This window comes from Artemia franciscana, chromosome 10, assembly GCF_032884065.1.
Source record: "Artemia franciscana chromosome 10, ASM3288406v1, whole genome shotgun sequence".
NCBI classification, from domain to species: Eukaryota; Metazoa; Arthropoda; class Branchiopoda; order Anostraca; family Artemiidae; genus Artemia; species Artemia franciscana.
Genome location: NC_088872.1, coordinates 48802725 through 48829581, shown reverse-complemented (window position 1 = coordinate 48829581; position 26857 = coordinate 48802725). Strand labels below are relative to the sequence as shown.

Below are 26857 nucleotides of genomic sequence, written 5' to 3'. Positions count from 1 at the left end.
TATACCTTAATTTGTGGTGTATTTAGTGGATTGAAAGGTCGTTTCTTATTAATTTAAGTCTGGAGAGACCGAAAATGAAGTCAAAATTGGACAATTTCATCATTTATTGCCCCATTTCTACCCTAAGTGAGATTTAAGGCGGTAAAAGCAAATTAATATTCTGATTTTCCATCCCCCACTGGCCTCGCTTAGGGTGGGAATGAGGGAACTAAGCGATAGAATTGTCCAATTCTGATGTCATTTCCGGTCTCCCGGACTCGAATCAATAGAAAACAGCCTTTCGATATCAGAAGTTTAAATTCGGTACCCGCCCCTTACCGTCTTCCCTGAAAAGGGAGCATTTCTGCTCAGCCGATTTTGGATATATTATTAAGCGATTGTTTTAACATTATGGTGCCCAAAATGTAAAACACATTTTACATGGACAACAATTTCTGTTGTCCAAATTCCGGTCAAAATCATATTTTTACTGAACTATCCTTAGTCTTTGTGCTGAAATCATAGCCTACTATCATAAATCATATTTTAATGTAAAAGGTGGGATTTGGGGTGTGGCAGTGCATTTTTTTATTTAAGATGGTTTCTGCATTTTATGAAGCACCAATGATGTCACAATAGAAATATGTTTTGCCCCTTGGGCCCAAGCTATTGATTCCTAGAGACAACACCTACAAAGGATTCAAAAGAAGAGCGGCGTTGAAACTTTAAACGAACATAATTGTGTCTTGTTTTTAGCTTATATTTTGCTTATTTTTACAAGCTCTTTTTGTTTTCACGAAAAAGTGTATTCATTAAAATTTGAGTTCTCAGTCTTTTACAAATTTTTATATATCTGATTGCGTAAGTTTCCACTTAACTAATATAAACAAATTTCATTTTCATTGTCCATGTTAATTTTAGTACCAAACTCGTCATTTACTTTCAATTCAAAAACTTGTTTTTTTCATTATTCGAATCCTAAAAGGATATGATGTTCTGTTTATTTTCTTTCTTTTTTTGCTCCGCGGTTATTGACCGCAACCTCTGGCTAACAGCCAGTTGTTAATAACTGGCTGTTAATCTCTGGCTGACAGCCAGTTTGCCATATCTGCAGCTTTTTTTCTCGTGTGTATCTTCAAACCTGTAAGCTATAATTATACAAGTGTTTTTGTTATTAACAATCAAAGGAAACTAGTTTTTTCTTCTTTTTTGCATATTATGTTCTTGTTAAAACAACAAAACGGTTATGGTCAATACGCATTGAAGACCTGTGAAAAGCACCTTGATTAATTAAATTATTTGAATAGGAATTATTTATGAAAGAGTCTGCTTCGCCCTTAGGCTAAATCCCCCGCTTTACACTATGGTTTCTATGTATTATTTTTTTAAAGAAGTGTTTTCTGATGGAAGGAAACAGTGAAGTTGAAGCTTAAAACGCACAAAAACTATTGCATTGACAGTTAATGCAATTACAAAAAACGAATGATGTTTCCTTGTATTTTTGGAATTTTCAAAAACCAGCGCTTTCCTGAAAGCGCCCCCCCCAAGAAAAAATCTTCCCTTAGGAGTAGAAAAAACCGCAACTAGCTTGCGAAAAATAAAAGACAAATTTACAATGCTCTTTATAGTCTGTCACCGGCCATTATATTAGTGACTTAGTATACACTTTAAATCCTATAGAAATCCCAAGCAAACTCAGTTTTCAGTAAAACCCTATTATTTCAGAAATCTACAGTACACATAATTCAATTTTGTTCTGTTTCTTTAGTTTTCTTAAATATACACGACAAATCTTGCAAAAAGTTTCCTTCCTCTCTTGAACTTTCTCATGAAATACCTTTTGCCACATAGATAGTGTCCAGGTGTGTGTTATCGCCGGTATCTGTAAGAAGTTGCAAATAAAAATTTCAATTATTTGTGAAAGTCCTCCTTAATGAAATTTTCCAAAGTGGCAAAAAAAACTGGCGTAGTTCATCGAACTAGTGAAATAGGGGAAAAAATCGGTTCCCGAACGTACAGCATCTGTCCCAAATTTAAACAATTGACTTTCAAGCTCTATTATATATCTTAAGTAGTGTGTTGAACGAAATTACCTGGAATTAGCTGAAATATCAATTCCTAAAAATCTATGGAAGTTTTACTCGCTGAGCTCAACTGATTTCTTTAAAATAATAATAATAAAAAAAATGGTCCAGAAAATTCGTTTACCCCAGGCACGTATAATTTTTCATTCAGATTTGTCCAATCCTTGCGATGAAAATGATTATTATTTGTCAATAGAGCAGCGAACAAAGAATCCAGTGGACTGTTTATCTGTTGCCTATCTCGTTTTTGATCTTTACCACCACCTCCAAGAGTCCCATTTTCACGCATAGAAATACTAAAATAAATTTAACTCATTGAACCCGAAAAAAGCTAAAGTTTGTCCAAGCTTACTAAAGCACACTGCCCTTTGACGGGGAAGGAATGGAGGTAGATAGTCAGAAAATTGAAGTGCCGTTGAAGATTATTGCCTGACGCTTGCATAGGATGGAAAAAAAGTATATAAAAACTGTAAAAAAAGCTTGAAATTCTGGCAGAGGGGTGGATTCTATATGCAGCTTTTAAGTATTTCTCAATCAATTCAAATTCAATTCAATTCATTTAATTACAAAATGATATAAGACATAATATTAATTCAATTGGCTGCCCATTAAAGCACTTGATATTGGGCGGCCACAGATGAAACAAACACTTAACAAACAAAACTCTTAACAAACGAACAAAACAAACAAAAAAGGAAATAAATAATAATAAATAAGCAACAAATTATGACCAATCTCTAGTCGTAAAAATAAAAAAAAATAATAATCGTAAAAGAAAAAAGGAAAAAACAAAAATCATCTATGAACCAAGACCCAAAGAAAGTTTTTCATTTTACTCTTAAATAAACCGAGGCGCTCCACCGCCCGAATGCTCTCGGGGAGAGAATTTCCAAACCTTACGGCCGGGATATCTGACAGAAAAACCTGCTCTAGTTCCACTTCTGTATTCAGTGACTAGATTATCAGCATTGCGGGCAGTATAACTATGAAGTGATTTATTTTCCTATAAAAAAACATGAAATACCTCAGGACTATTACAATTCCAACACAGATTGTCTTCCTACTTCGTAGTCACGAAGTTTCCCGGCATTAAGCACTTTAAGTTTATTATAACATGACTCAGTGTTATTAACTTTTTCCAAGTATCCACCAATAAGTCGTATAGCTTTGTTTTGAAGAATTTGTTCTCGTTTAAAATTTGAATAAAAGTTTATTGACCCCAACACACATCCATATGAAAATATATGGGTAGACTGTAAGTAGTATATAAAAGTAATAAAACTTGTGGTGTTAAAAAATTATTAAAATGTAGAATTGCTCCAACTCCGTGTGCGATTTTCGTTGCGACAATATCACTATGTCGTTTCCATGAAATATTATAATATAGATAGAAAGCAAGGTATTTTTAATACCTAAAAAGGGATAAAAAAGAAAAATAATAGGGATAAAAAGGGATAAAATACCTAAAAAGACAAAGCAAGTTATTTTTAATATAGATAGAAAGCAAGGTATCGCGTCTCGTGCACTTGTTTCACTGGCTCTATCACAAATAAAAATTTGTCCATTATGTCCTGCGGCTCACCTACTCATGAATATAAAATAAACTAGTTTTCGCAATATTAATGGCGAGTAAGCTTAAACTAGTAAAAAAATATAACTTTTTAAAACACGATTAGCCTTCAAAATCAAACTATGGGTCAATGTTGGTATTACCTGAACAATTGTTTTAGGTCATGAAACTATTGTTAATAGATGCATTTTGACTTTTTGAACATCTTTTCACTCTTCCAAAACTACCCCAAACTCACCGTTATGGAGTTATTATATATTTGCACATTAGGAGTGGGGAAGCATAGCATATATTAAATACAGCAATGGTTAGTTTACATATTTAATATATGCTATGCTTTACCCCCACCCCCTAATGTGCAAATATATAGCCCAAATTTTTTTATAAACTATTACAGATTCGCGATTTCAAATATCCGATCAACGAAAACGGAAATGATTGCAATTCTCTATGTGTAAATACAAGAATATTTGGGCCGGAATAACTCCATAACGGTAAGCTTGCGGTAGTTTTGCAAGAGAGATAAGATGTTCAAAAAGTCAAAATGCATCTATTAACAATAGTTTCATGACCCAAAACAATTGTTCAGGTAATACCAACATTGACCAAACAATGTTAACACCGACTGGAAAATGAGGTCAGAAAACACCTCGGTTAGATTAGCCCTCCTCCCCGTTTGAATTGCTCGCTAGGGTCCGGTGTTTTTAAGGTCCCCCACTAGCGGGCCCTGAAGGTTTTTCCTGTCCCTCATGGGGTTTTTAAACAATCAAAGAAAATTCACTCTCTATTACGTAACAAGCACCTGCGTGTTAAAAAAAATTAACAACACTTGCGTCTTGAGGGAATTGCCGTTAATCTTCTTCGTGATCTTAAATAATTATGGAAGAAAAAAGTAGCGGCTATAGGTATCGTTAAAACCAGTGAGGCATCACTACACTTATACATCATGCTAATCAAAACCTTCTTTTTTTAACTTCAATCTCAAGGGGAAACTTTCTATCTTACCTTCAATCAAATCCCCAAACCATCTCTAATTACAGAACTTCAAATTTTCTTTATTAAAAATTCCAATTCACTACGGTTCATAGATGTTTGGTTCCTTACTTCAAAGTCGTAACCTGGAAAAAATAAGCCGAGAGAGATTGGTCAGAATTTAAAAATATTTCACAAATACCTACAACATCAAATTTAGAAGAAAATTCTTCAATCAACTGGACCAAATCAAAATATCCAGCAGTAGGATGGCAATTTCAAGAACGAAGGCAATGCGAATACTCGCTTCCTATTTCAGATGGTCTAATATACGAACTCCCATGGAGAGGTTTAAAATTTGAAACTATTTGCAACTATTCATAAATCTTGCTAAAGATTGAACATCATTCAACATCACAAAAGAAAAGAAAATTGACTTTCAACACAGCAAAGAAGGAAAAAAAACAGAAAAGGAAAAAACAACAAAACCGACTGGAACATTATGAGGGTGTCCGTAAGTGACCTGATTTGCACTGGATTTAAGTCACTTTGTTCTTGCTTGAGAATGCGGCTGCGATCAGTCCAAACATTCTTAGCGTCAAATCGATCTCTAGCACCTTCTAGTACCGATTTCTTCACTCTAGTAAGGTATTCACTAACGAAGATATCAGATTTTTCAAGTTTCGATTTGCTTTGTAAACTGTGTAAGCTATATCATTGTTCCCGAATTTCACCAGTACCGGGTCCACCGTACTCGGTGTTTGCGTATTTGACGTGGCGTTTAAGAGTCTGAACCGATTCAACGGTAACACGTGCGTAGATGACACACTGTTCACTCCCATTCATTGTATAACGTTGAGTACTGTTGAACCAAGATTAGTCCCAGGATTTTGCTTTACACCAAAAAACACCAACGAATCAAGAACCTTCTTCTATTCCAAATCATCAATTTTTGGCTCAACATTATCAGTTCTACGCTCCAGAGACTGGATCTGGCTTCTCAAACTGTTTAAAGAAATTCGTACTTTTTGGCACTTTTTGGTTACCTCTACACTCGAGGTTAGTTGAGTCTTAAGTTTGCGAAACAATCAGTTCCATTTCAACGAAGTTTTGTTGTTTTAGGCCGGCTGATTCAGCAACTTTTTCCTGAACCTTTTTTTTTTCAATGACTTTAGCAATGTCAGTAAGAATTTGTTCCACCTCAGCTTGAAGTGTCGGCATAGTTATCATCAAAAGATACAAGATTCACAGCTATCAATACATGAAAATCGTGAGATCCGTAGCAAAAAACGGCAAACTTAAGTATAGATCGTTTTGACTTAATAACATTTACAATACGATCTGGCCAAAGTGGATACCCTTTGAACTGCGCCAAAGCTAAGACTCCCTTCTTGGACTTCACCATTGTTAAAACAATGATAAAAAAGCTTATCTTAACGTGGGCAGGCCCACCGAATGCAGTGGCGATCACTTTTATTGGAATTGGGGCCGATCATGGAGCCTGCTAAATTATCCACTGTATTCATAAATCCGTTTTGAATTTTATCCAAATAAAATAATACAATCTAAATAAAATATTCTGAACACACAGTCAATATAACCAAAAACCGTTTTTTCCACAGATAACTCTCTCAGAAAACAAGAGGTGTTCACTGAATTTAATTGGACAATCTGTCTTGGCTTTTTTCCACAATTGGCCATGACTTTGACTTTTCCCACAACTATTCCCCTTTTTTAAAACTCAAAAATCAACGGATCGCCTGAACTTCACTGGACTTCATAATTTTCACTCACTGACGTTGTTGCCCTATTTGGCCAAAATATGTGTTGGAAATCTTATTTCTAACTATACATTCGAAATGACCTCCCTTACGGTTATTCACGACCTTTGCATTCGTTACCATAACCTCTGGAAGAAAAAAGAAAAACGGATGACAAAATAGTTATGGAGCCAACTGGATATCCATCCAGTTGGCTCCATGATTTTGTTACTTAACTATTATATTTTCATCATATTTTGGTATATTTCATTATGATTAACCTAAGTATACTTCTTTGGTATCGTCGCTATAAGACGTATATACCCAACATTGTGATAGATTTCATTTTCTGAATACTTTTCTCTTGATCAAGTTCTCGAAACCAAGTACGTTTTTTGTTTTATAATATCTTGTAACATTAATTTCTGAGGGTTAGGACCTCTGTTTCCTATTATGGAATGCTCTCTATTTCCAAGATTTTCCTCGTGACAAATCTCAAAACAAAGTAGGCCTATACTTTTGAATATTCTGGATAAACAATTTTTGATCAAAGCTAAGCTCCTGAACTTCTACCGGTACTTGTTTATTATTCAGAACACACTCAATAAGTAAAATTAGGTTCTTTCGTGAAACAAACTACGGTGCAGGTACATTTTAAGGTACTTGTGTATTCTTCAGAACACACTCAATAAGTGAAGTTAGGCTCTTTTGTGAAACAAACTATGATGTAGGTATGTTTTAACTAAATATTTTATATATAGAGGGGGTAAGGTTGGGTTAGGTTAAGTTAAGTTAGGTTTTTGGTATAATGTACCCCCCCCCCCCCCCTAATGTGCAAATATATAGCCCAAACTTCTACTGTATTCTATTGTATTCTGTATTCTACTTGTATTCTGTATTCTACTTCTACTGTATTCTGAAAATTGTAAAATTACCATAGTAATGGTATTCCTCTGTCAGCAAACCACATATTTACACGCAAATTGACTTTTTGCAAATATGGCCTATTGTTACACTTCCAAAAATGTTCCTTCTCGTAAGAGTATAATGTCATGTTGTGCCCATTGACGCACTTTTTTATTGTGGGCGAGAACCCCTTATCCTGGAAAAATATAATTGCCCCTTTTTCAGTCTTTGGCAAATCCCCAATCTTCATTTCAAAATTCATGTTCAGACACTATCTTCTATCTCTATGCGTATCAACCTAAATTGAATTTTGTCTTTGTGGCTATGAAACCGGATTTCCTCATATATGTACCTGCATCGTAGTTATTTTCACGAAAGAACCTAACTTCACTTATTGAGTGTGTTCTGAATAATACACAAGTACCATTCTACCTTCCGAAGCTGAACTTCTATCCTAAAAGAAATATTCAGTGTTTCTTAGGTAACTGTGGCGGTTTTTTCCTTATTCTGGTAAATTTTGTTTTTCTCTAGTCTCATCCAATCAAAGTCAAAATGCGTGACGACACAAGTCAAACCACAAATGATAGTTAAAATGAGTAGGAGTTTGTTGCCATTAGTTCCTGCTTTGATTACTTCCTGTGTAACCACAGTGAGTGAAACCATGACGTATTTGGGAATATATCTTTTTTGCATATCCAGTCATGCATGCTCGAAGTATTTTACTTGGGCAATCACGCCACTTCAAGGCAAAACCCATTGCTAAGTTGTGACGTCATTGGCACCATCATCATCTTCTCTTTTTCACACACCCTGTGTAACAGAGTTTATTGCGATCAATTGAAATTGACTTGAGTATCTTATTGAGTAAGTGTAATTATTGTGCTCTATTGAACGTGATTCGAACATCGAAATGAATTTCTTTCAAAAGAAAATCTTGCAAACTCAGAGAAACTTTAAAGTTAACTCAATTTTGTTACGATATGCTCTAATATAAATATTTTCCGAGAATTTTCTGTCTATATTAAAGGATGAATTGCAGCTTATTGAGCTCCGAAGCATAACCAGCAAATAATTAATTGTAACAGGTTTCAATAATTGGTTTCTAACGCAAGTGCAATTGGTTATTGAACGTCAAAAATTACCAAAATCTATTACAGTAAGCCTTTTGGACGCAGGGATAGTAGCCTGAGATACTATTTGTTTGTTAAGGGTACTGTAGTCAGTTATAGTGTTTTGCCTAGTCATAAACCCTTGTATATGTATCTTCGATATTCCCTTTTTTTGCCCATTGAATAAACAGTCAAACCACACAGCACACTATTGTACTATTGTAAACCACACTATTGTAAGATGGTTTAGTTGTAGAAAATATTGTGGTTTGAGATCTTTTTGTTCTTTTTACTAAGGGTAAAGGGTTATTGATCTTACTAGAAACAAGGAATAAGTAGCAAAGGAGTACGAAGGCAGGATCTTGTGTGGTGGGTAAAGGGTCTCAAATGCAACAGTGGTTTGAATCTTACCTTACCAAACCAACATTGTATATTAAACCAAGATTGTATATCTGTAAATTTTGTTTCGGGAACTACAGTTTTTTTTCTGAAAATTATAGTGCTTCCATTTTCCAGTGTGAGAAACGATCTAGGATTCACGACTTCGGAAAATTCGTTTCCCCTTCCAGCCCCCTTAATATTTTTCATACATTGTCTGCTGACTAAAATTAGATACCCCTAGAGATTGAAAGTCTTGAGCATAAGTAGGTGTTTATAAACATAATTTTTTTTTGTTGACAACTTAGCTGATTATTGGCTTTTAGAAAAAGATATTCTTGTTTTATAGCTTTGAAGGGAGTCTCAGATTCTTAATTGCTCTGCTCTAAACAATGCGCATTTCGGTAGAAAAATTACAATGATGCTTTGTATACGAGGGGAATGAGCTCCACTCGGTGCATTTAATAAGATAATTACGAACAACATCTTATTACGATTTATGTTCGTAATAATAAGATTGTTATAATAGGATTGTTCGTAATTTAACAAGATTGTTCGTAATAAGATAATTGTTCATTTGAACGTGTGAAAAAAAAAGATTTAAATAGGTCACGACTCTGGGAAATTCGTTTAGGGCCTTAATCGATTTTGGAAAAATACTTTTCATACGAATGACGTCACACCCAGATGTCCAATGTCCCGATGGTTCCACTTTTTACAGCGAATAAAATAAAAGAATTGAAGTTGTTTTGCGAAAGAGATTTGAAAAATATTATTTTTAATTACTAATTACAAATTACTAATTACTTAATTACTAATTACTATTATTTAGTTACTAAGTAAAGCTCAATGCTTCACCATAATTGAGAACAAGTTCTATTGATATCTTTTTAATAGAATAAGACAAAGCTTATCTAACATTGTGTAGGCTAGAAAAGCCCCTTATTCGTTTGATAATGTTTAGAAAGCCCGCAAGGTACACAAAAGTATGTCCGATTGCTGGCTGCCATAAACAGCCATCTAGGAAGAGAGAAAATTTAACCTAAAAGCAACTTCGATAGAATACAGACGAACTTAGCAGGAAAATAGGCAAGTACCCGGGCAGAATTTTGTATGTGATAGGGTGGGGAGAAAATCACCATATATACCAATTCAAAAAACAGGACGGACAAAGTTAAACTAATATTTTGTAGTTAAAAAAATCTGCTAATTTTGTTTGATGACATTCAGAAAATCGTGTTAAAGAGCCAAATTTTTAATATCGAGTGAGTATCTAAGGTGGTATTACACAGAGGTAGTTTTAGGGGGACAGAGGGGGCACTTGTCCCGGGCATGAGTATTTTAGGGTGCGATATTGCAAATAAATAATCTAACAGTTATTACTGTTTTGTAATTTTGAAATTTTTATGTTTATTAAAAGGGCGCGGTTAGTAAAAGGTAACAGAGAGTTCCTTCTCTATGAACAAGTCTCAGTAAGATCATAATTACTGCTCGATGAATGGATAGACATAAAACTCATAAATCACAAGACATAAATATGTTGTCTTTTTGGGCAATTTAGAGCTCTGAGCTCATTACTAAATCATATGTTTCATTGGGACTTTCGAAACAATTTTTTCACTTTTTTTGAGATAGTTATAGAAAGGTATTGCATTTGAGTACTTATATACTGACGATAGAAGCTTGAAATTTTGTTTGAAAAATTTCTTAACTTATAGGCTACTAAACGGGTCGCGAAGTGACTGGCACTAAAAAAAGGTCTCTGGAGCTACTTTTTGCTATCATATCTCTTTAAACAAGCAACAATTTTATTCTCATTGTTTTTTTCTCGAAATTGATCTATTTTTTTGTAAAACTGGGATTATCAGGCCTGAAAAAAAGATCTAGGTTTTTGAAAAAAACTGTTAAAAGTTTTGATTTTGGAGAGAAAAAAAATCATACGAACTCTATAAATAAGGCATTGAAGTTGATAAGGACGTTAACAAAAAAGCTGAGATTACTTTATAATCTACTAGCTGTTGGGGTGGCGCTTCGCCCCCCCCCCCAAGCCCCCCCCCCCCCCGCGCGCGTAAGTCGTTACGTGCCATATTAGTTACGCGCCATTGTAGTTGTGTCCCTGTGTCCCACCTGTGAATAGAGATAGATATAAATATATGTTTTTAACTACGTAAAACATGCGAATATACAACATTCTTCGCTGTCCCATTGTCTTTGCATATAAATAGATTGTCAGGTTTACTGACTCTTGAACATGCAACATATAATTGTCCATGGGAAAAACAATCCGTATTCAGATCTATACCTCATTATTCTAATGATGTGTCCCTGTGTCCCGGTCGTCATTTATATTCCCTGTGTCCCGGTCGTCATTTGTGTCCCGGTGTCCCAGTTTGTAATTTCTCTTTGAGTGTCCCGGTCGTCATTTATATTCCCTGTGTCCCGGTGTCCCGGTCGTCATTTGTGTCCCGGTGTCCCGGTCTGTAATTTCTATTCGAACAATCCCTGTGTCCCGGTCGTCATTTATATATCCCGCCTGTGCCCCCGGCGTCCCCGTTGTAGTTGTGTCCCTGTGTCCCGGTCGTCATTTTTATTCCCTGTGTCCCGGTCGTGATTTGTGTCCGGGTGTCCCAGTCTGTAATTTCTCTTTGAGGTTCCCGGTCGTCACTAATATTCCCTCTGTCTCGGTCGTCATTTGTGTCCCGGTCTGTAATTTCTCTTTGAGTGTTTTTTCTTTTTAGTTTTTTTTTAGTTTTTTACCTTTTTTCTTTTTTCAGTTTTCTTTTTCTTCTTTATTTTTCAGCGTCACTATGAAGTACATATCGACGAACCTTTGTTTTTTTAACTTAAATCTGGTAGGCATTGATGACCTTATCCAAGTCAAAATCCCAAACCCAATCATCATCGCTATCATTTTCAGTTTTGACTCTCGCTGTCCAGGTGGATTTTCATCTAACTGCGCGGTTTTGCGTTCTTTATCCGCAAGCCTGTTTTCTTGCTGTTCTTGTGATTCCCCGGCACGCTTTCTTTTCTTACTTTCTCTATCAGCTGCAAGCCTGTTTTCTTGCTGTTCTTGTGATTCCTCGGAACGCTTTCTTTTCTTACTTTCTCTATCAGCAGCAAGTTTTTTGGCATAAACTCTTTGAGCAGCTTCCTCGGCTGTTGCCATTGTAGGTTCTTCAGTCATTTTACAATTAAACATTTTTCCGTGAACAAATGTCTTAAATACCGTTAATGACGTCACCGTCATACCAAAAATGACGACAACTAACTTCATGACGTCAGTCGACACAGAAACATGACGTCACCTGACAGACAGACACACAGACAGACAACTTATTCTTATATATATAGATATGCTGGTGGGACACATTCAGCCAATACGGTAGCTGATCTTAAAACTGGCTTGATGTTGTAGAGCAATTAGCAAAATGGTTTGATTGGTTAGCGAGCTTAAACATCAGTCAGTTGTCTTTTGTCTCTATACAACTAAAACAACATAAAAAAAAATCGAACTATGCTATGCGTGAAAGCATTTTAGCAATATAAGTCATTCGACTAAAAATAAATGTTTTAATTTAAAAAAAAAAATCAGCACAACAAATTCGATCAGTATACAGCTTCCAAATATAGTACTTTTTTCGCTTGAGTACCTTCAACTAGTAAATTATGTTTTTGAGGTTAAGCTCCCTGAAGCAATGCCAAGAATCCACATATTCTTGGCATGGTTAGACTAAAAGAATACTTAATTTTTTTTTCTCAAGGCGGAAGTACAAATAAATTAACTTGTAAAATGTATGGTTGTGATTTTCTTTAGCTGACGTTTTAGGAAAAAGAAAACCACACCTATAATCAGGGGCGTACATACAGGGGGAGGGGGGCTCGGAGTAGCCCTCCCCCTTCTTTTATTAAAATAATCAAATAAAAGTTGTATTTTTTTATTTATTGTCCCCCTTGAGTTGTTTTTAGTATTGCCTTCCCTACCCCCTAAAAAAAAGAAGAAAAATTAGGATAAGTACCTAGTCATAATCCTTATTTGCGAATTTAATACCTTTATGTAGGGTACAATTTATCGGCGATCCTTATATATAACATTTGTGCATATCTGATTGAAATGCCAGTAAGAGGGTCGAATTGACTGTGAATAGTTTGACAGTTTAGGCCTACATGAAAATTACACGCCAAAAAATTTGTTGTTCGTTATCTATTGAAAAAGAAGCTAGTCTCCTCCTCATGAATCACCGACAAATCACTAAACTGTTTTTTTTTTTTTTTTTTTACCATTAAGGAGTTTCTGGCTTGCAATCATTTTTCCTCGAAACGTCAGATTCTTACAACTGTGTGTGTAATTCTGTATACCATTTTTTGAGTTTTTTAACGATAGATTATGTTTGTAATACTAGTAGTCAGTAGTAGTAGTACGGTAGGTCTTATGCAAGGCAATCATAATACCATAGTTGGATCCAGATTCTGCGCCAAACTTTATTTTTGAACAAGGTTTAATATGCCCCCTGCTATGCTAAAAATTAAACCTAAATTTTAGTGCTTATACTGTGCAAAGACAAAGAAGTTATATGGCTTGTGGACAGGACCATATCCACGGGGGTTAGGGTGTTTGACTCCTTCCCCCCATCCCAGACAAAATTTTCGTCAGATTCCTAAAAATGCATATAAACCAATTATTGATGATTTTTTAAAGTTGTTTTGTACCCCCTCTCAAAAAAAAGTTTTGCCTACTGCCCTGTTTGGTGAATTTTTCTGCTGACTTAAAACCTAAGAATAAGTATCGCATCTGTATACTCAACAGCCGTCTTCTTCAAGGATATAAGATTCTACTCTGTGTATATTCTTCTTGGCCGAGTGTAGTCAAACTCTCGGAAATCATAAATTTATCTGATGAAACATAACTAAAAGGGAACTTGTTCCAGTATCAAGCTCTGATTATTCCCAGTAGGCTATATATTGACCAGATTGGGCAGATGAGGAAGGATCCCTTAATATAACGAATAGAGCTTTAAACAAAACACTTTACACAAGAACTAAATCAAAAACGTCAGAATACCCCCTCCCCCGAGAAAAAACTACAATAAAACTGGAAGTGATCCTGCATATTAAATTCCTTTTCTTCCTTTGTTATATTAAATTTGGGTCGAACCTAGTAAATTTTGCTACGAAATCAGAACAGAATTTGATAAATAATAGATTAATTCTTTGCTAGTCAAAGCTCCCTTCAGAATTTCACCACATTTGTTTGGTATGGTCAAAACAAAAAGAAACTAAATTGTCTTGCTAGATTGTTCTGGTAGATAAATGTACCAAAAATTGTCCATCTGTAAAAGCAGGAATTACAGCTTATTGAGCTCTGAAGTGCGATACGCAAATTTTAATTGTAATAGGTTTTACTAAGTGTTTTTGAATACATTTCAACTATTGGAATAAGCGGTACTTGTCTAATATTCAGAACACACTCAATTTTGATCTGCAGTATCTGACAAAGACCGGTTTAGCTATCGTTATTCGGAGACAATTAGCTTAGGCTCAGTGGAAAAACTATATTGTAGGTATATTTTGATTAAATATTTGACATGTAGAGTTGGTATTTTGGTTAGGTTAGGTATTTAATACTATGCATTATGGGTCGCCTGCTTTCCATAATTTTATGCTGTAGTTTGTTAATGAAGTATTATATTTTCATAATATTTTTGTATACTTCATTAAGATCAACGTAACTTCACTTCTTATGCGTGTTCTGAATAATAGACAAGTACCCAGTAAGCTTATTAAACGCGGGGAAATTGTCGACCATGAAAATTAATGTCTGTTATTTTTAGGGATGTTCTGACAGGCTGATTGACTTGCTTGAAGAGCACTCAACCTATGTCATTTGGGCTGTTATCTGCTTGGGCATTATTGAACTCATCGGCATGATCTGCTCCTTACTTTTATGCTGTGCAGTAAGAAGAATTGAAGATTTCAAAGCATAGACTCGCGGCACCTGCACAACTTGTAAATATTTTGTGTTTTCCTTGTGTCTGGAAAATTCCTCTCATTATCCAAGTGTTATTTTTATCCGTTTGTGTTTAACGGAGCGTTTGAACCTGGTTCTCTCTTTGACATGATGTATTGAGTGACATTCTGTGTGTGTTTGCAATTATTTTTGACTTCGTAATTGAATATAAGTGCTACTGACCCATAGGCACGCCGTTTCGTAGTAGCATAGGAAGAGACGAAGGGTAGACTATACCCTTGAATCGGGTTGTTTCTTGTTAAAACAGCCTTTCTCTTCTGAATTGATAAAACTGGGAAGGGCTGTAGTCGCTAAATCTCCTTTATAAGGCGGCCTACTGGACTAGTTTGAATGCAAATCAAAGATGTTAACATTAATTGACGTACCTTAGAAAGAAGAAGTTACAAAAAATATAGAGGGAGGGGGGAGAAGAGTGGGTTAGCCTGAAGCTTGAATATATTTTGGCTAAATCTACAGTACTGCCAGGCCTGTGTTGAATACCCAAAAGGACAAAGTACTGAATTGGAATCAGTTTGTACAAGTTTATTTGTCCCTCCACTCATTTCCTTGGGCCCAATAGGTAATTGGAAAAGCCATTTATTCAACTTTAAGTTTTATTTTATAAACTTTTTTTTTGTCTGTCGCTTAATAGTTGCGCTTTGGTCGGTCTATTGAAATTTAAAGGCCATGAAAGATTTCAATATCTATGACAATTGGAACGTATTTGATCACACAAAAAACTCCTCAACAACTAAACTTGATTTTTTTTTTCTTTAGAATTGCTTGTTGTCGTTAATCTCTTAAATAGCACTACTTTGGATTTAGTGATAATAGCATTGGTGTCAAAAATTTTATTCTCAGTTGTCAGCAGTGTTTGCAGACTTTTTGTCAAGATATTTTTGTATTATATTTTACTGAGTTTCAATTTTTGTATGTTTTTTACCTCCTCTTTTTCAGTATACAAAGTAGTTTAGAACTTAGAATCTAGTAGAATATTGTTTAATAAGAATCCACACAGAAAACCTAATTAGCTTAGTAACTTAAGTTAAGTGACTTAAGTTAGCTTAAGCTTAGCCAGATGTTTTAGGGAAAAAAGCTCTGTGTCTCAGAAATCAACCCTGTGTTTAACATCGATTATTGCCATTCATTACCATTAATTGCAATAACTTCCTGAATAAAAATAATTATTGTGCTCTATTAAACAAAGTCTGAACATACAAATGAATTTCTTACAAAAAAAAACTCTTGCAAACCCACAGTGCCTTTGAAATAAAGTATTGTTGGTGTATGCTAATAGATAAGTATTTAAAAAAAAAAATCTATCGTAAGAGGATGAATTGTAGGTTATTGAGCTCTGAGATACAATAAGCAAACAATTAAGCGCGAAAAGGTTGAGAAACTATTTGTGAACATGGTTCAAAAATTGTAATTGGCCATTGAACTCTAAGAATTACAAAAACCAACTGCAATAAGTTTATTGAACACGGATCAAGATACAATCGAGAATGCGCCGCCGAATAGCCTATTCCAGAATTTCTAGCTTTGACTGGTGTTTTTTAGAAAAGAAGGAATATTGTTTGAACACAAAATCAAATAATCCAGTAAAGTTTAGACACGATCAATTAAATTATTTTTATGTAAAAAAAACTTTGCACAAGGTTTGTTTAATAAGAAGTTTTGTTTATATTGACGTAATAATTTAAAGTAATAAAACGGAAAAGGCTTTGTTGTGGCTTTATCTCTTCTGGCTGAAAAGAATAAGTTTTAGAAGTTTCTCTGAAGTTAAATATTATTTCTTTTTCCATATAGTATGGTTCAGAAGTGTCGAGTGTGTAAGCTCTTTTGGGTTGACTATTAATTAATGAATTGATTCTTTTGTATTTGAAATAGTTTCCACCTACGTCTTAGATTGATTGACTCAGGAAAGCTGATTTTCAATCTATAGGCTACCCGAGCCACACTGTTGTCTCCTATTGGCAAAAGCAAAGCCAAAATTTAAGTGCATTCTTCGTTTAATCTAACGTTGTGTCTGTACAAAAGAGAGGGAAATTGAATGGAAAGAATCACGGGGCGCCGATTCGAAAATCTTAGGGAGGGGTCAATTTTTTCACTTTTTTTTGGAGATACAAAAAATGTATTTTAAATGTTAGGAAGGGTTCTTTTTTCAATGATTATGCCAAAAAAGGATATTTCACAATTTACGGGGCAGTTGGGCTCAATTTTTGGCATTACCCCCCCCCCCCCCCCATTATGGTAATTACTGTCACTTTTGACCTACTGAAGGGGACGCGTTCCACCAAAACCACCCTTTGGGGATATATTAATGACTAATGTCGCCCGTTCTTCTATTTACATTCGTAAGGTAGACGAGAATGTGGCTTAGAAATCATAAACAGTAGGTTTGAAGCAGTATGTGCTTTAAAAGAATAAAAAAAGATGACTCGCGGGGGGGTTTGGTTTGGCTAAATAACACTTTCCTTTAAAGCTGCGAGTCCCTACCTCGGTCTCTTAATAGATAGAACATACATTATAAAAATCAGGATGTGTATGCTTCAATACCAAAAAATATTATGCAGGTAATAGCTTTAACTTCTAGAAGGGTGATCAAATGTTGCATTCTGGTTATCCTTTACATATTTACCTCATGCCTCTTATCCCTGAGGTCCCTACCTTTGCCTCTAAAAAAAGTAAAAAATTACCACCTAAGTTAATATGTGTACAATACTGAAGACTGTTATGCCGGTGGGAAAATTTACTTTTCTCGAGTTCATAGTTGCAAACGTGAATATCTTCTACCATATACCTCTTGTACCTCCCCTCCCACTACCCTCACTCGCCATAGTTGTGTGTTCGTAATTTCATCCTCTAGCAGAAAAAAAAACACATTTTATGGAATCTTGCTGGGTGCTACTAATCAGCTTATTCCTGCGTTGATTAATCTTTTTGTGCCCTGATTATTTTTAGACATCTTCTGGTCTGCTGTATTAGTACCTTGGTAAATTACAGTTTAATAGTTGTGAATCTGTTATAGATGTTCGAAAACTCAAGTTACTCTATGATTCTGGAAGTTTGTTCTATTTTATAAATAAAATTATTCGTTTGTCAAAGGTGAGCCTATAGAAAACAGAAAAGGATAGAAAAGGAAAGAGAAATCGTACATTTATATCAAAACAGCTGGCAGCTACAGGGGAACTAGCAGCTACAGGGAAAGAGTTCGGGGGAGACCCAGTTCATCCCTACTATCCTTGGAAACAATAAGTAAATATGTATTTGCAACATACAAACTATAAAAGAGATAGAACAGTGAGAAAATGTTTAAGACGGTGAATTAGATAAGAAAATTAACAGATTATCTCGACCGTATTTTCAATAGCCGTTCTAAAAAAAGATAGATTAATAGCAAAATTTAACCTGCAATAAAAAACGAGAAAACAAAGTCAAACCAACAATAAAACAGTCATAACATTATTACTTTACGGGTACTCAGCCACCTCCTTTTTATATACACCCCCCCCCCCAACTACTTGATTGAATAATAGTTTCTGCCTTACTCCAGAGTATGGGCTATAATGATTCCCCAGCCTATTTTCTTGTTAATACAATAATGTATCGAGTCAAGATATCGTTGCAAAGCAATACAAAAAAAAACAATAATTGTGAAAGAATACCTCTGTAACAAAAAAAGAAAATCACCCATTATGTCCCTTTTTCCATATGAACTTTCTGGTAAATTTCCTTTTAGAAAAACGAAAGGTGTTTTCTATGATCGCTTGTCTGGGGATCTAGTAGATAAGTTTGTGTTTCAGCTGGATTTTACGTCAGTTCTTGGAAGGAAAATACATTTTAACTTCACAGAATTCGATACCTTAAAGTATTTTGTGAGCCACAGCGCTGACTGACAGTCTCAAAGACAAAGGGCCTGTTTGTGAATTCTCCCAGAGGACTACCACCAAGATCAGAAGAGCTATTTAGAATTTGTGGTTTGACAATAAAATTTTATAGAAAAGCCAATAAAAATTTTAGGTCCTCTATGTCGGTATGGCTTTCAATCAATGTGGGCATCACCTCAGGGAATTTTCAAAGCTGCCAAATTGCTCAAATGATATTTGTTTTGTGTATTTTTCTAGTGTTTTCCTAGCAGGTGTACTAGAACATTTTTAGGGACTGGTCTTTCTGAATCTTGAAAAGAAAATTCTACGTTTAATAAAAGACAACAATTTATACTTTCTAATGTTGTCAGTTTTGTTAAAACTGAATATAGCCTATTTCTCTCTGACACGAAACGGGAGAAGTTAAATGATTTTCTTAGATTTCTGGGAAAGAAACTGTGAGCTTTTAGTTTTTTATTGTTTATTCGGATCACAAGTTGTCACAGCTCTGCAAGTTATGATAAGACCGCCCAAAGAACTATAAATAGTTTGGTCACACAAACTAAAAAAGTTAGTTGTACGAGATAGTAATCCTTTGAGGCAGGGGTTCTCAAGCTTATTCAGGCATTTTTACCCCTTTTGACCCACAAAACATTTTAGATACCCCGTGTCAGTTACCGGTACTTAGTAAACTATAGCTAAAATAGAAGTAAAATTGCCAGTCCTGGAGTTTAAAGGTTGTTTTTTTGTTTTGTTTTTTGGCTGGCCCTAAAAATGTTTTCGTACTACAGTTTGAGAACCACTGCTTTAAGGTGTTGAATCCTCTTAACACCAATAGCTGTTCTTGAGGTGTCGCTGGTACGTCTTTTTGCAATCCGGATGCGCCTAATGTGTTGGTTAAGTGTAAGATTCCTTGAAATGTCAACTGGATACCCCTAGTCATTCCAGATTTATTATGTGTATACGCCATTTTGACATCCGGGATACATCCGCATACTGTCTTTTGATTTAGTTTGACATTCCCTGAAAGTTTCAACTTGATGTCCTTTGCCCTATTGCAGGTAATTTTTTTCGAAACTTGAGACAACAGAAACCCTTGTGCTGAGCTCAGAAACAAGGCAAAACTTGATATTTATGAATTCTAAAAAGAAAAGAGAAAAATATATAATAAATTGCAAATATTGAATTTATACTAATTATTGTGTTTATTAAGTGCTCTAATATTTATTTTATAATTCATATCTATAGCTTTGTAGACTTTCTCATTTTAAATTTCTGAAGAAGAAAAAAAAACATGAAAGAAGAAGAAAAACATAAAAAGAAGAAAAAAAACAACATGGAAAACAAGCTGTTTGATTTGAAGTATTTGATTGCACTTCAGCAACCAACTAAAGGAACTAATTTCTGATTCTTATGTACTTGATTAACAAAAGAAAGTCGACCTATTTCTTATTACATCTTGTCAGAAATAGTGGCTTCAATTGGGAGGGGGAATGTCTCCCTAGAAAACCCCCCCAAACTATGAGAAATACCTTCTTGTGGGCATTTATATTGAATAATGCTTTTTTTTGGTATTTTCATTGAAAAAACTACAAATCTAATTTCTTTTTTCATTTGCAGTATGTTGAGTAGATTTTTTATTGATGCTACTGGGCTAAAGAGTAATGGCTAAATGTAAAGAAAATACTATACTTCATATTGCACCTTGATTAAATTATGGAGAATGTGTGGATCAGCTCAGTTCTGTTCCTTCAAAACAGTAGAGAAAGCGGATTTAAACAATTCAAACGTTTTAATGAAAAATATGAGAATTGATTTAGAACCATTGTACCGAAAAAACTGACAAGCGGGGATGTTCAGGGCGAGGACCCCTGCCTAACCAAAAACAGATACAAAATTTTCCCCAAATTCTAGATATTTTACCCAAATTGTAGAATAAAATATGTCCTCTATTATTAAAACCCAAAAAAAATTCTGTTTCTGTTCTTGTTGACAAGAATACCTTTTGATAAAGGTGCGAAATCGGCAAGTACCTCAGAAAGAGAAGCACTAACAGATGCCTGTCATTTTATCATTACTATTGTAAAGCTATGATTTAACAAATTCTACCGAAATTTAACATTTATATTGGAACACATTTTTACAATGTTCTTCTTGTGAATCGAAAAGGCTTTGTGCTGCAGTTACAATCAAGCAACAAGAACTTAGTAATTTAGTGTTATACCATTTCCCTCAACCCAATTTTTTTTTTTTTTTTTTTTTTTTTTTTTTTTTTTTTTTTTTTTTTTTTTTTTTATCGCGGACGATGATGTTTCGCAGAGTACAAAAATATATTGGTTCACAAATTTATGCTATCATTAGCGTGCCTTCACGCAAGTATGCTCTTTGTAAATCAAGTTTGCATCGCTTTAAGAAAGAGGCATTCCCAATTTAGTATTATTTTCGAATTTTTGAATTAAAATGGAATAGTTGTGGGCATCAAGTCATGGATAATTGTAGAAAGAGCCAAGACAGATAGTCCAATTGAGTGAGAGGCAATTCTGACATTAATCCCTCCCTTATTAGGATTGTATAAAAACGATGTTAGTTGATTTGTAAATAGATATGTCTATCTATTATCTATCCATGAGTCATTCCTAGGGCAGTAGAACTAAAGTAGATAGCCATAGAGCGTATAGTTTTCCAAGTGTTTGGTTAAATGGCACGGGTAAACGGCGGGAGTAAGTGTGCCTCTTTTATTTGACCAATACTTGTTTGTTATCGTTTAGCAATTACCATCTACTTAACCTGAGAATAAGTTTATACCTTATTCCGTCAGAATAGTTGACTTGTAGTTGTGTAAGAAATGAATTGAGTTATGCTACAATTGGCTTACACGTGTACCGCGTGGGCTAAACTACCATATTTGTATTACATTAGATCATTTTGAGTAAATCCTGTTTATAATTATAGCTCACTGTCATAGATGTAGGCAGGCTGCGAACTATCTCTTATGTATCGCGAATAGCCAAATGCAATATTTACTTTTGGTTTTTATTCTGACAACCTTTGTATAAAATTATACAAAGGTATGGCGGATAAAGTGCGAAAGGGAATTCCCCTTTCAGTATTCCAGATAGGCCCTTCTGGCAAATTCCTTTGAAAACTTCAACCGAATGAATGATCTTATTGACTCAACTCAATATAACACAACAACAAATTATAATACATTCCAACGGAGAGCAGAGCCCGTGATCGTTGGGGTAACAAACGTACGGATTGAAAGCATTAGCCAGCAGTCAACACCATAAGAAGTAAATAAAAGCATACCACAACTGCATGAGTGTAGGGAAGGGGGAGCTGTCCCCCCCTAGAGCTTCAAATTTACACTAGGTATTAACGAGATTCTAACACTTTTCGTTTGTTGTAATTTTGTGTTGGATATTCACTAGTAGATGGTTGAAACAGCTGGAAATAAACAGAAATTTCCAAATGTTTTTCCCGATATCGATATTTACATTTCGATATTCAATATTGAATTTTGGTTCAGTATCCAGACATATCAATTTTGATATTTAATATCGCCCAACTTTAACCCTTTACTGGTAGGGAGAAAAAAAGTTACACTGACTGCAGGATGGGGTCTGTGGAACACCATTTTGTAAAATTCGAGAATAACACTGTTGCAAATTTATCCCAATTTCGCCTACAAAGTATTCATATATATCCGTTAGAAATGCTAAAACACAAAAAATATTCCACTATTCGCATTTGAGGCAGAGGAACTTGGTATATTCCGTACTTAAATTTTTAGCCACGAACAGCACGTTTGTTTGTATTCTTCTTAGGGGGAAAAAGATGCAACAACTTTTTTAGTAATTGGAACCTGAAGGAAACACGTGGGGGACATTTTCAGCTGAAAATCATCTATGGTTTTTGATCAAATTACGCAGTGTTCGTAAGGTCCTTTGGAGAGTTTCTCTGATCTTAATTTGCCGGTCAATGAGGAATCGTCCTAGCTCTATCAGCATTTTTCTTCGGGTCAAGTCTTTTCTTGTGGTGTTGAGTAGCTCGGAAGATATTGACATTAGTTCCACCTAGGTCCATGATGGCATACCACACCTCCTTGGACCATCTTCTCGTGCTGTGGCTAGTCGTGTAAGTGAACCACTTTTGGCCTAGAGAGAGTCCACTCCATTTTCTATTGCGTTGTACGTCATGATGATCTCTGATTTACTACTCTCATATTCAATTGCTGCTGAAAACTGGATCGACGAAGCAAGAATAACTGTTTTTCTTTTCTTTGCAACATGAGACACGAGGTTCATATGGTTTCTAAATTCGAACATGGATGGGTTGGGTTCCCTTGTATGACAAGGAAAGAGGGTGGATCTCTCTTTCGTTCTTTTTCCCTTGTTAACGCATGTCATTCTCAAGAGTAGCATTTCAATGAGCTCTGTGGACGGGAACCAGTTGTCGTCTGTGATCTTGGTGTTCCAGGTCCAGCTCTTCAAGAGGTCAACAAGAGTCACATTCACGTTGGAGCTGAAGCATTATGGATTTCAACTATAGGTGTTTCCTTACCAGTGGAGACAAAGAAATTAGATAGATAAAGTATCTTCAAGACCGTTACACATTTAATTTTGAATACAAACTTGTTCGGTATAGAACAAATTTACTTCTTGAATCTGTACCGTCTTCTAAATGCAACTAGTATCTCATCAATCGCCAAGTACTCGCCTGGTGGGTAATTTGCTTTGCAGTTTGCGATGAAGAGGTCAAAAACCTCTTTGATGGGAGCTGAAGATTCGCCTCTTTCATGACATTTGTGCCTATCATCGAACCGAAGACAGTTTTCCAGATACTAGAATCGCTTCATGATCATCGTAACGTGGGAAATGTCCCGCCCGGTTTCATCATCTGTAGAGAGACCTTTGTAATCATCACTGCACCGACTTGAATGCTCTAGAGAGATACAAAAGTTCTAAAAAGGCTCGCATCTCTATAACGTCGACTGGTTTCAAGTACGTTTGCTTATTTACAATGCAAAAGTTATAATGCAGGTGGCACTCGTCAGTCTTGACATTGGTGTGAAGGATGGTACTCTCAAGGATCTCGGCTGTGATGTAAAGGTCTCATGCCTTTTCAGGGAGTTTTTAGATCTTCGTATCCTTTGAGTTCTGAAAAGTGTATAACAAGTTTACAGGCTCTCGTGTCTGCTTTGTAAGAAGTATCTGACTTGTTCGTAGCATTGCTCCGGATTGTCAGTTGTTTCGTAGGAGACCATATTCCAGCTATAAATGATCTTTTCCAGCTCTGATAACCAAAGAAAATTGGAATAACCCCCCCCCCCAAAAAAAAAAAATAAAAAGGGTTTAGTAAAAACGAAAATCTTTTATTTTCGAATGTAGGACAGTTAAGTAAGTTGAAATAAAACTAATAGTTGAATTAAAATATTTTGAATTAAAAATAAAAAACTTTCGAATTAAAATCTTAGAACATTACACCGTTATTTAACCGTAGTCTAATGTGATCAGAATTTTGAAAAAAAAAGCAGAGGGACTAACAAAAAGTACGGGCTGCCTTTTTACCTTAGTTGTTTCGAAAGATTGGCGCAAAGTTTGATACAACCGAACATAAAAGATTAAAATGTTGACCTATTACTAATCCAAATACACTTAAACAGACCATGCGCGTGTCGTGGCGTAAGTCGGTACACGCGCAATTTTTTTTTTTGCTCTAGAACCGAAAATCGCCGTGTAGCACGCAAAATTGGGCAATGTTAGCGCTTTAGGAATTGACCGCTATGGGAACCCTGCACATAACACTACCATGTAGTATGTCAAGTAATTTTAATGAAAAGAACCATGAAATATTACCGATATGACTTCGTCTCTGCCCCACCCTTCTATCACAGATTGCCCCCCCCCCCCCTAGATAAGGTGCTGCCTATGCCCATGCACAAATGTCGAAAATGAAAGCTTAGAAAAAAAGAAAAGAAAAAAGTAAAGCCGGATAAGCAGTAGACAGGAGGGGACCCCAATACAGGCAAGTAAAACAAAATCAATAAAAAGACTTCATAAAGGGCTTATAAGATGGGGCATAAGCCCTGTTGCTTTTTTGCCATTAATCGTAAGAAGTACATTTAAGTTCTTGGACATGGACTTTTTCAAATGTTATACTTCATTAATTTGTGTTAAGTTATTTATTGACCTTTTTTATGCTTTACTGATTTTTTAACTTTTGCCTTACGGTCTTGGTTGTTTCTTGTTTTGCTTTCTTTTACTGGACATATGTAGGGAATTTGGCTCTATTAGGACCTATGATAGCCTTTTGAAAATAAATGTTACCTTATCAAAGCTCCTATAATAATATTTAATAATTTGTTTTTACTTATACTGGTTATGTCCAAATAACTGTTTTCGTGTTTTTTTAATCAATCTATGCTTAGTTGATATTGACGGTACTTAATATCTAATTTTAAGAAATGGCGTGACCCGTATTTGGCGGACTCCAAATTAAGATAATAACCCCATTAAATAATAATAACCTGAAAAAATTACATTCCAGGAACAAGTGTTGAGAGTTACCTGCCCTAGCTTTTGTAAGTTTCGAAGCAACTGCTGCCAAGATGTTCAACAATTTACAGATAATTTATCCACTTATCCCGTTTTCAAGAGGACTTTCAAGTAATTTCTTTTGATAAACCAACTCAAACGAACGAAAACCTATGTGCTTTGGTCTGGAACCCAAACTTTCTAAATTTTGTCAGAGCGCGTCTCTCAGAAAAATACTCTTCCCAAGAAATCGTACAAGTTGAACACATACTCTAGTGACATCTTGTGAACGATAAATACGATCTTACTATATCGTACCCAGTCATGCTTGGAGGAAATAGTCTTTTTGATTTTTGAACACGGCTCTTCCTCTGGCTGGAGGTGATTGGGGAAAAGTTAGCCTTCCCTTCCAGACCACAACATAAATATACAAATTTTATGGTAGGTAGGTTGGTAGGTAGGTAGGTAGGTATGAATTTATTTCAACCAAAAGATTACAAAAATTGTACTACAATCAACATTCTGCTACTCAGTTTAGGGACCTAAATGCCCCTGTTAAGCAGCGAAAGAACAACATATAAATGATAACTTATTCATTCAAGATCAAAGAAATGCGCAAAAAAGGAAAAACAGACGAAAAATTATGCAATTTCTAAACAGCCATCTCTCATCTTAAAAAAAAAGAGATAAATTTTAACCAACTTAATTTACAAACTATTAAAAAAAAACTCATTTATTCTTCCTTTAAATAAAATAAGGTTTTCAGACCACCTAACACTCTCTGGGATTGAGTTCCAAATATCAACACCTACATGATTAACCATAAATCCAGATCGCGTTGTATGCCTGATTTCACTAGTCAAGCGTTTCTAGTAGAGTTCCTAGTAGAATAATCGTGATAATTTGAATTACATCGATAAAAACTTTTAAAATACTGAGGGGACAATCCATTTAAAGCCTGGTATACAAAAAATTAAATCTTTTGAGACTTAGTACGATCAATATTCCAAATATCTAGATTTCTAGAACAATCTTTAGTTCTACCACATGCAAGATACTCATCTAAACTTCTAATTGCCTTATTCTGCATAATCTTGAGCCTTATCACATGACTAGAAAAATTGCTTACACACAATGAACCACCATACACTAAATAACGATGAGCAATTGAATAATAAATTGCTCTTAGAACATACAGAGGAAAAAAATTGTGAAATCATCTTAAAATACCAACTCCGAGAGCCAACTTTGACGATAAACATTGCAATGATGAATCCAGCTAAAATTTACATCAAAATAAAATCCTAGATATCTACATTGAAAAACCCGACTAATAGAAACGCCTTATAAAAGAATGCTACGACAATTAATTACAACTTTACCGAGTGACTAAAAATCATATAATTAGTGTTCTCAATATTCACTGTAAGAAAACAATGCTTTGTGAACTGAGATAAATTCTCCAGAGTTACATTAGTTTTCTCTATAAGATCCTCAATAGATTTCGCAATCACTGTAAGCGCTGTGTCATCTGCGAATGATGTAACTACAGCATCAGGAAGGTAAAAACGCACTGTATCCACATATATCAAAAACAGTAAAGGATCTAATACAGAACCTTATGACACTCCACAGAACACACTGAAGGCTTTCCCTTGAAGACCTAAACCATTCGAGATTCTTTTCGTGG

At 35.1% G+C, this 26857-nt stretch overlaps 1 protein-coding gene and 1 long non-coding RNA gene across 4 annotated transcripts in view; one reads left to right on the top strand and one right to left on the bottom strand.

Moving 5' to 3' along the window:
• LOC136032301 (CD9 antigen-like) overlaps positions 1 to 17869 on the top strand; it is a 36489-nt gene extending 18620 nt beyond the window's left edge. Inside the window, exon 5 of the mRNA XM_065712585.1 lies at positions 14587 to 17869. Within this exon, the coding sequence (XP_065568657.1) occupies positions 14587 to 14739 (153 nt within the window). The 3' untranslated portion in view covers positions 14740 to 17869. The remainder of the gene's footprint in view (positions 1 to 14586) is intronic.
• On the bottom strand, positions 1679 to 26611 carry LOC136032303 (uncharacterized). Of its 3 annotated transcripts, none has more exons than XR_010618704.1 (3): positions 26550 to 26611; positions 4639 to 4751; positions 1679 to 1861 (listed from the first exon to the last, which is right to left on the bottom strand). It is a non-coding gene; the product is annotated as an uncharacterized LOC136032303 (long non-coding RNA). The 3 variants fall into 3 exon arrangements; XR_010618702.1 differs by lacking the exon at positions 26550 to 26611 and adding an exon at positions 7696 to 7748; XR_010618703.1 differs by lacking the exon at positions 26550 to 26611 and adding an exon at positions 7704 to 7748.
• Between the last annotated feature and the right edge of the window lie 246 nt (positions 26612 to 26857).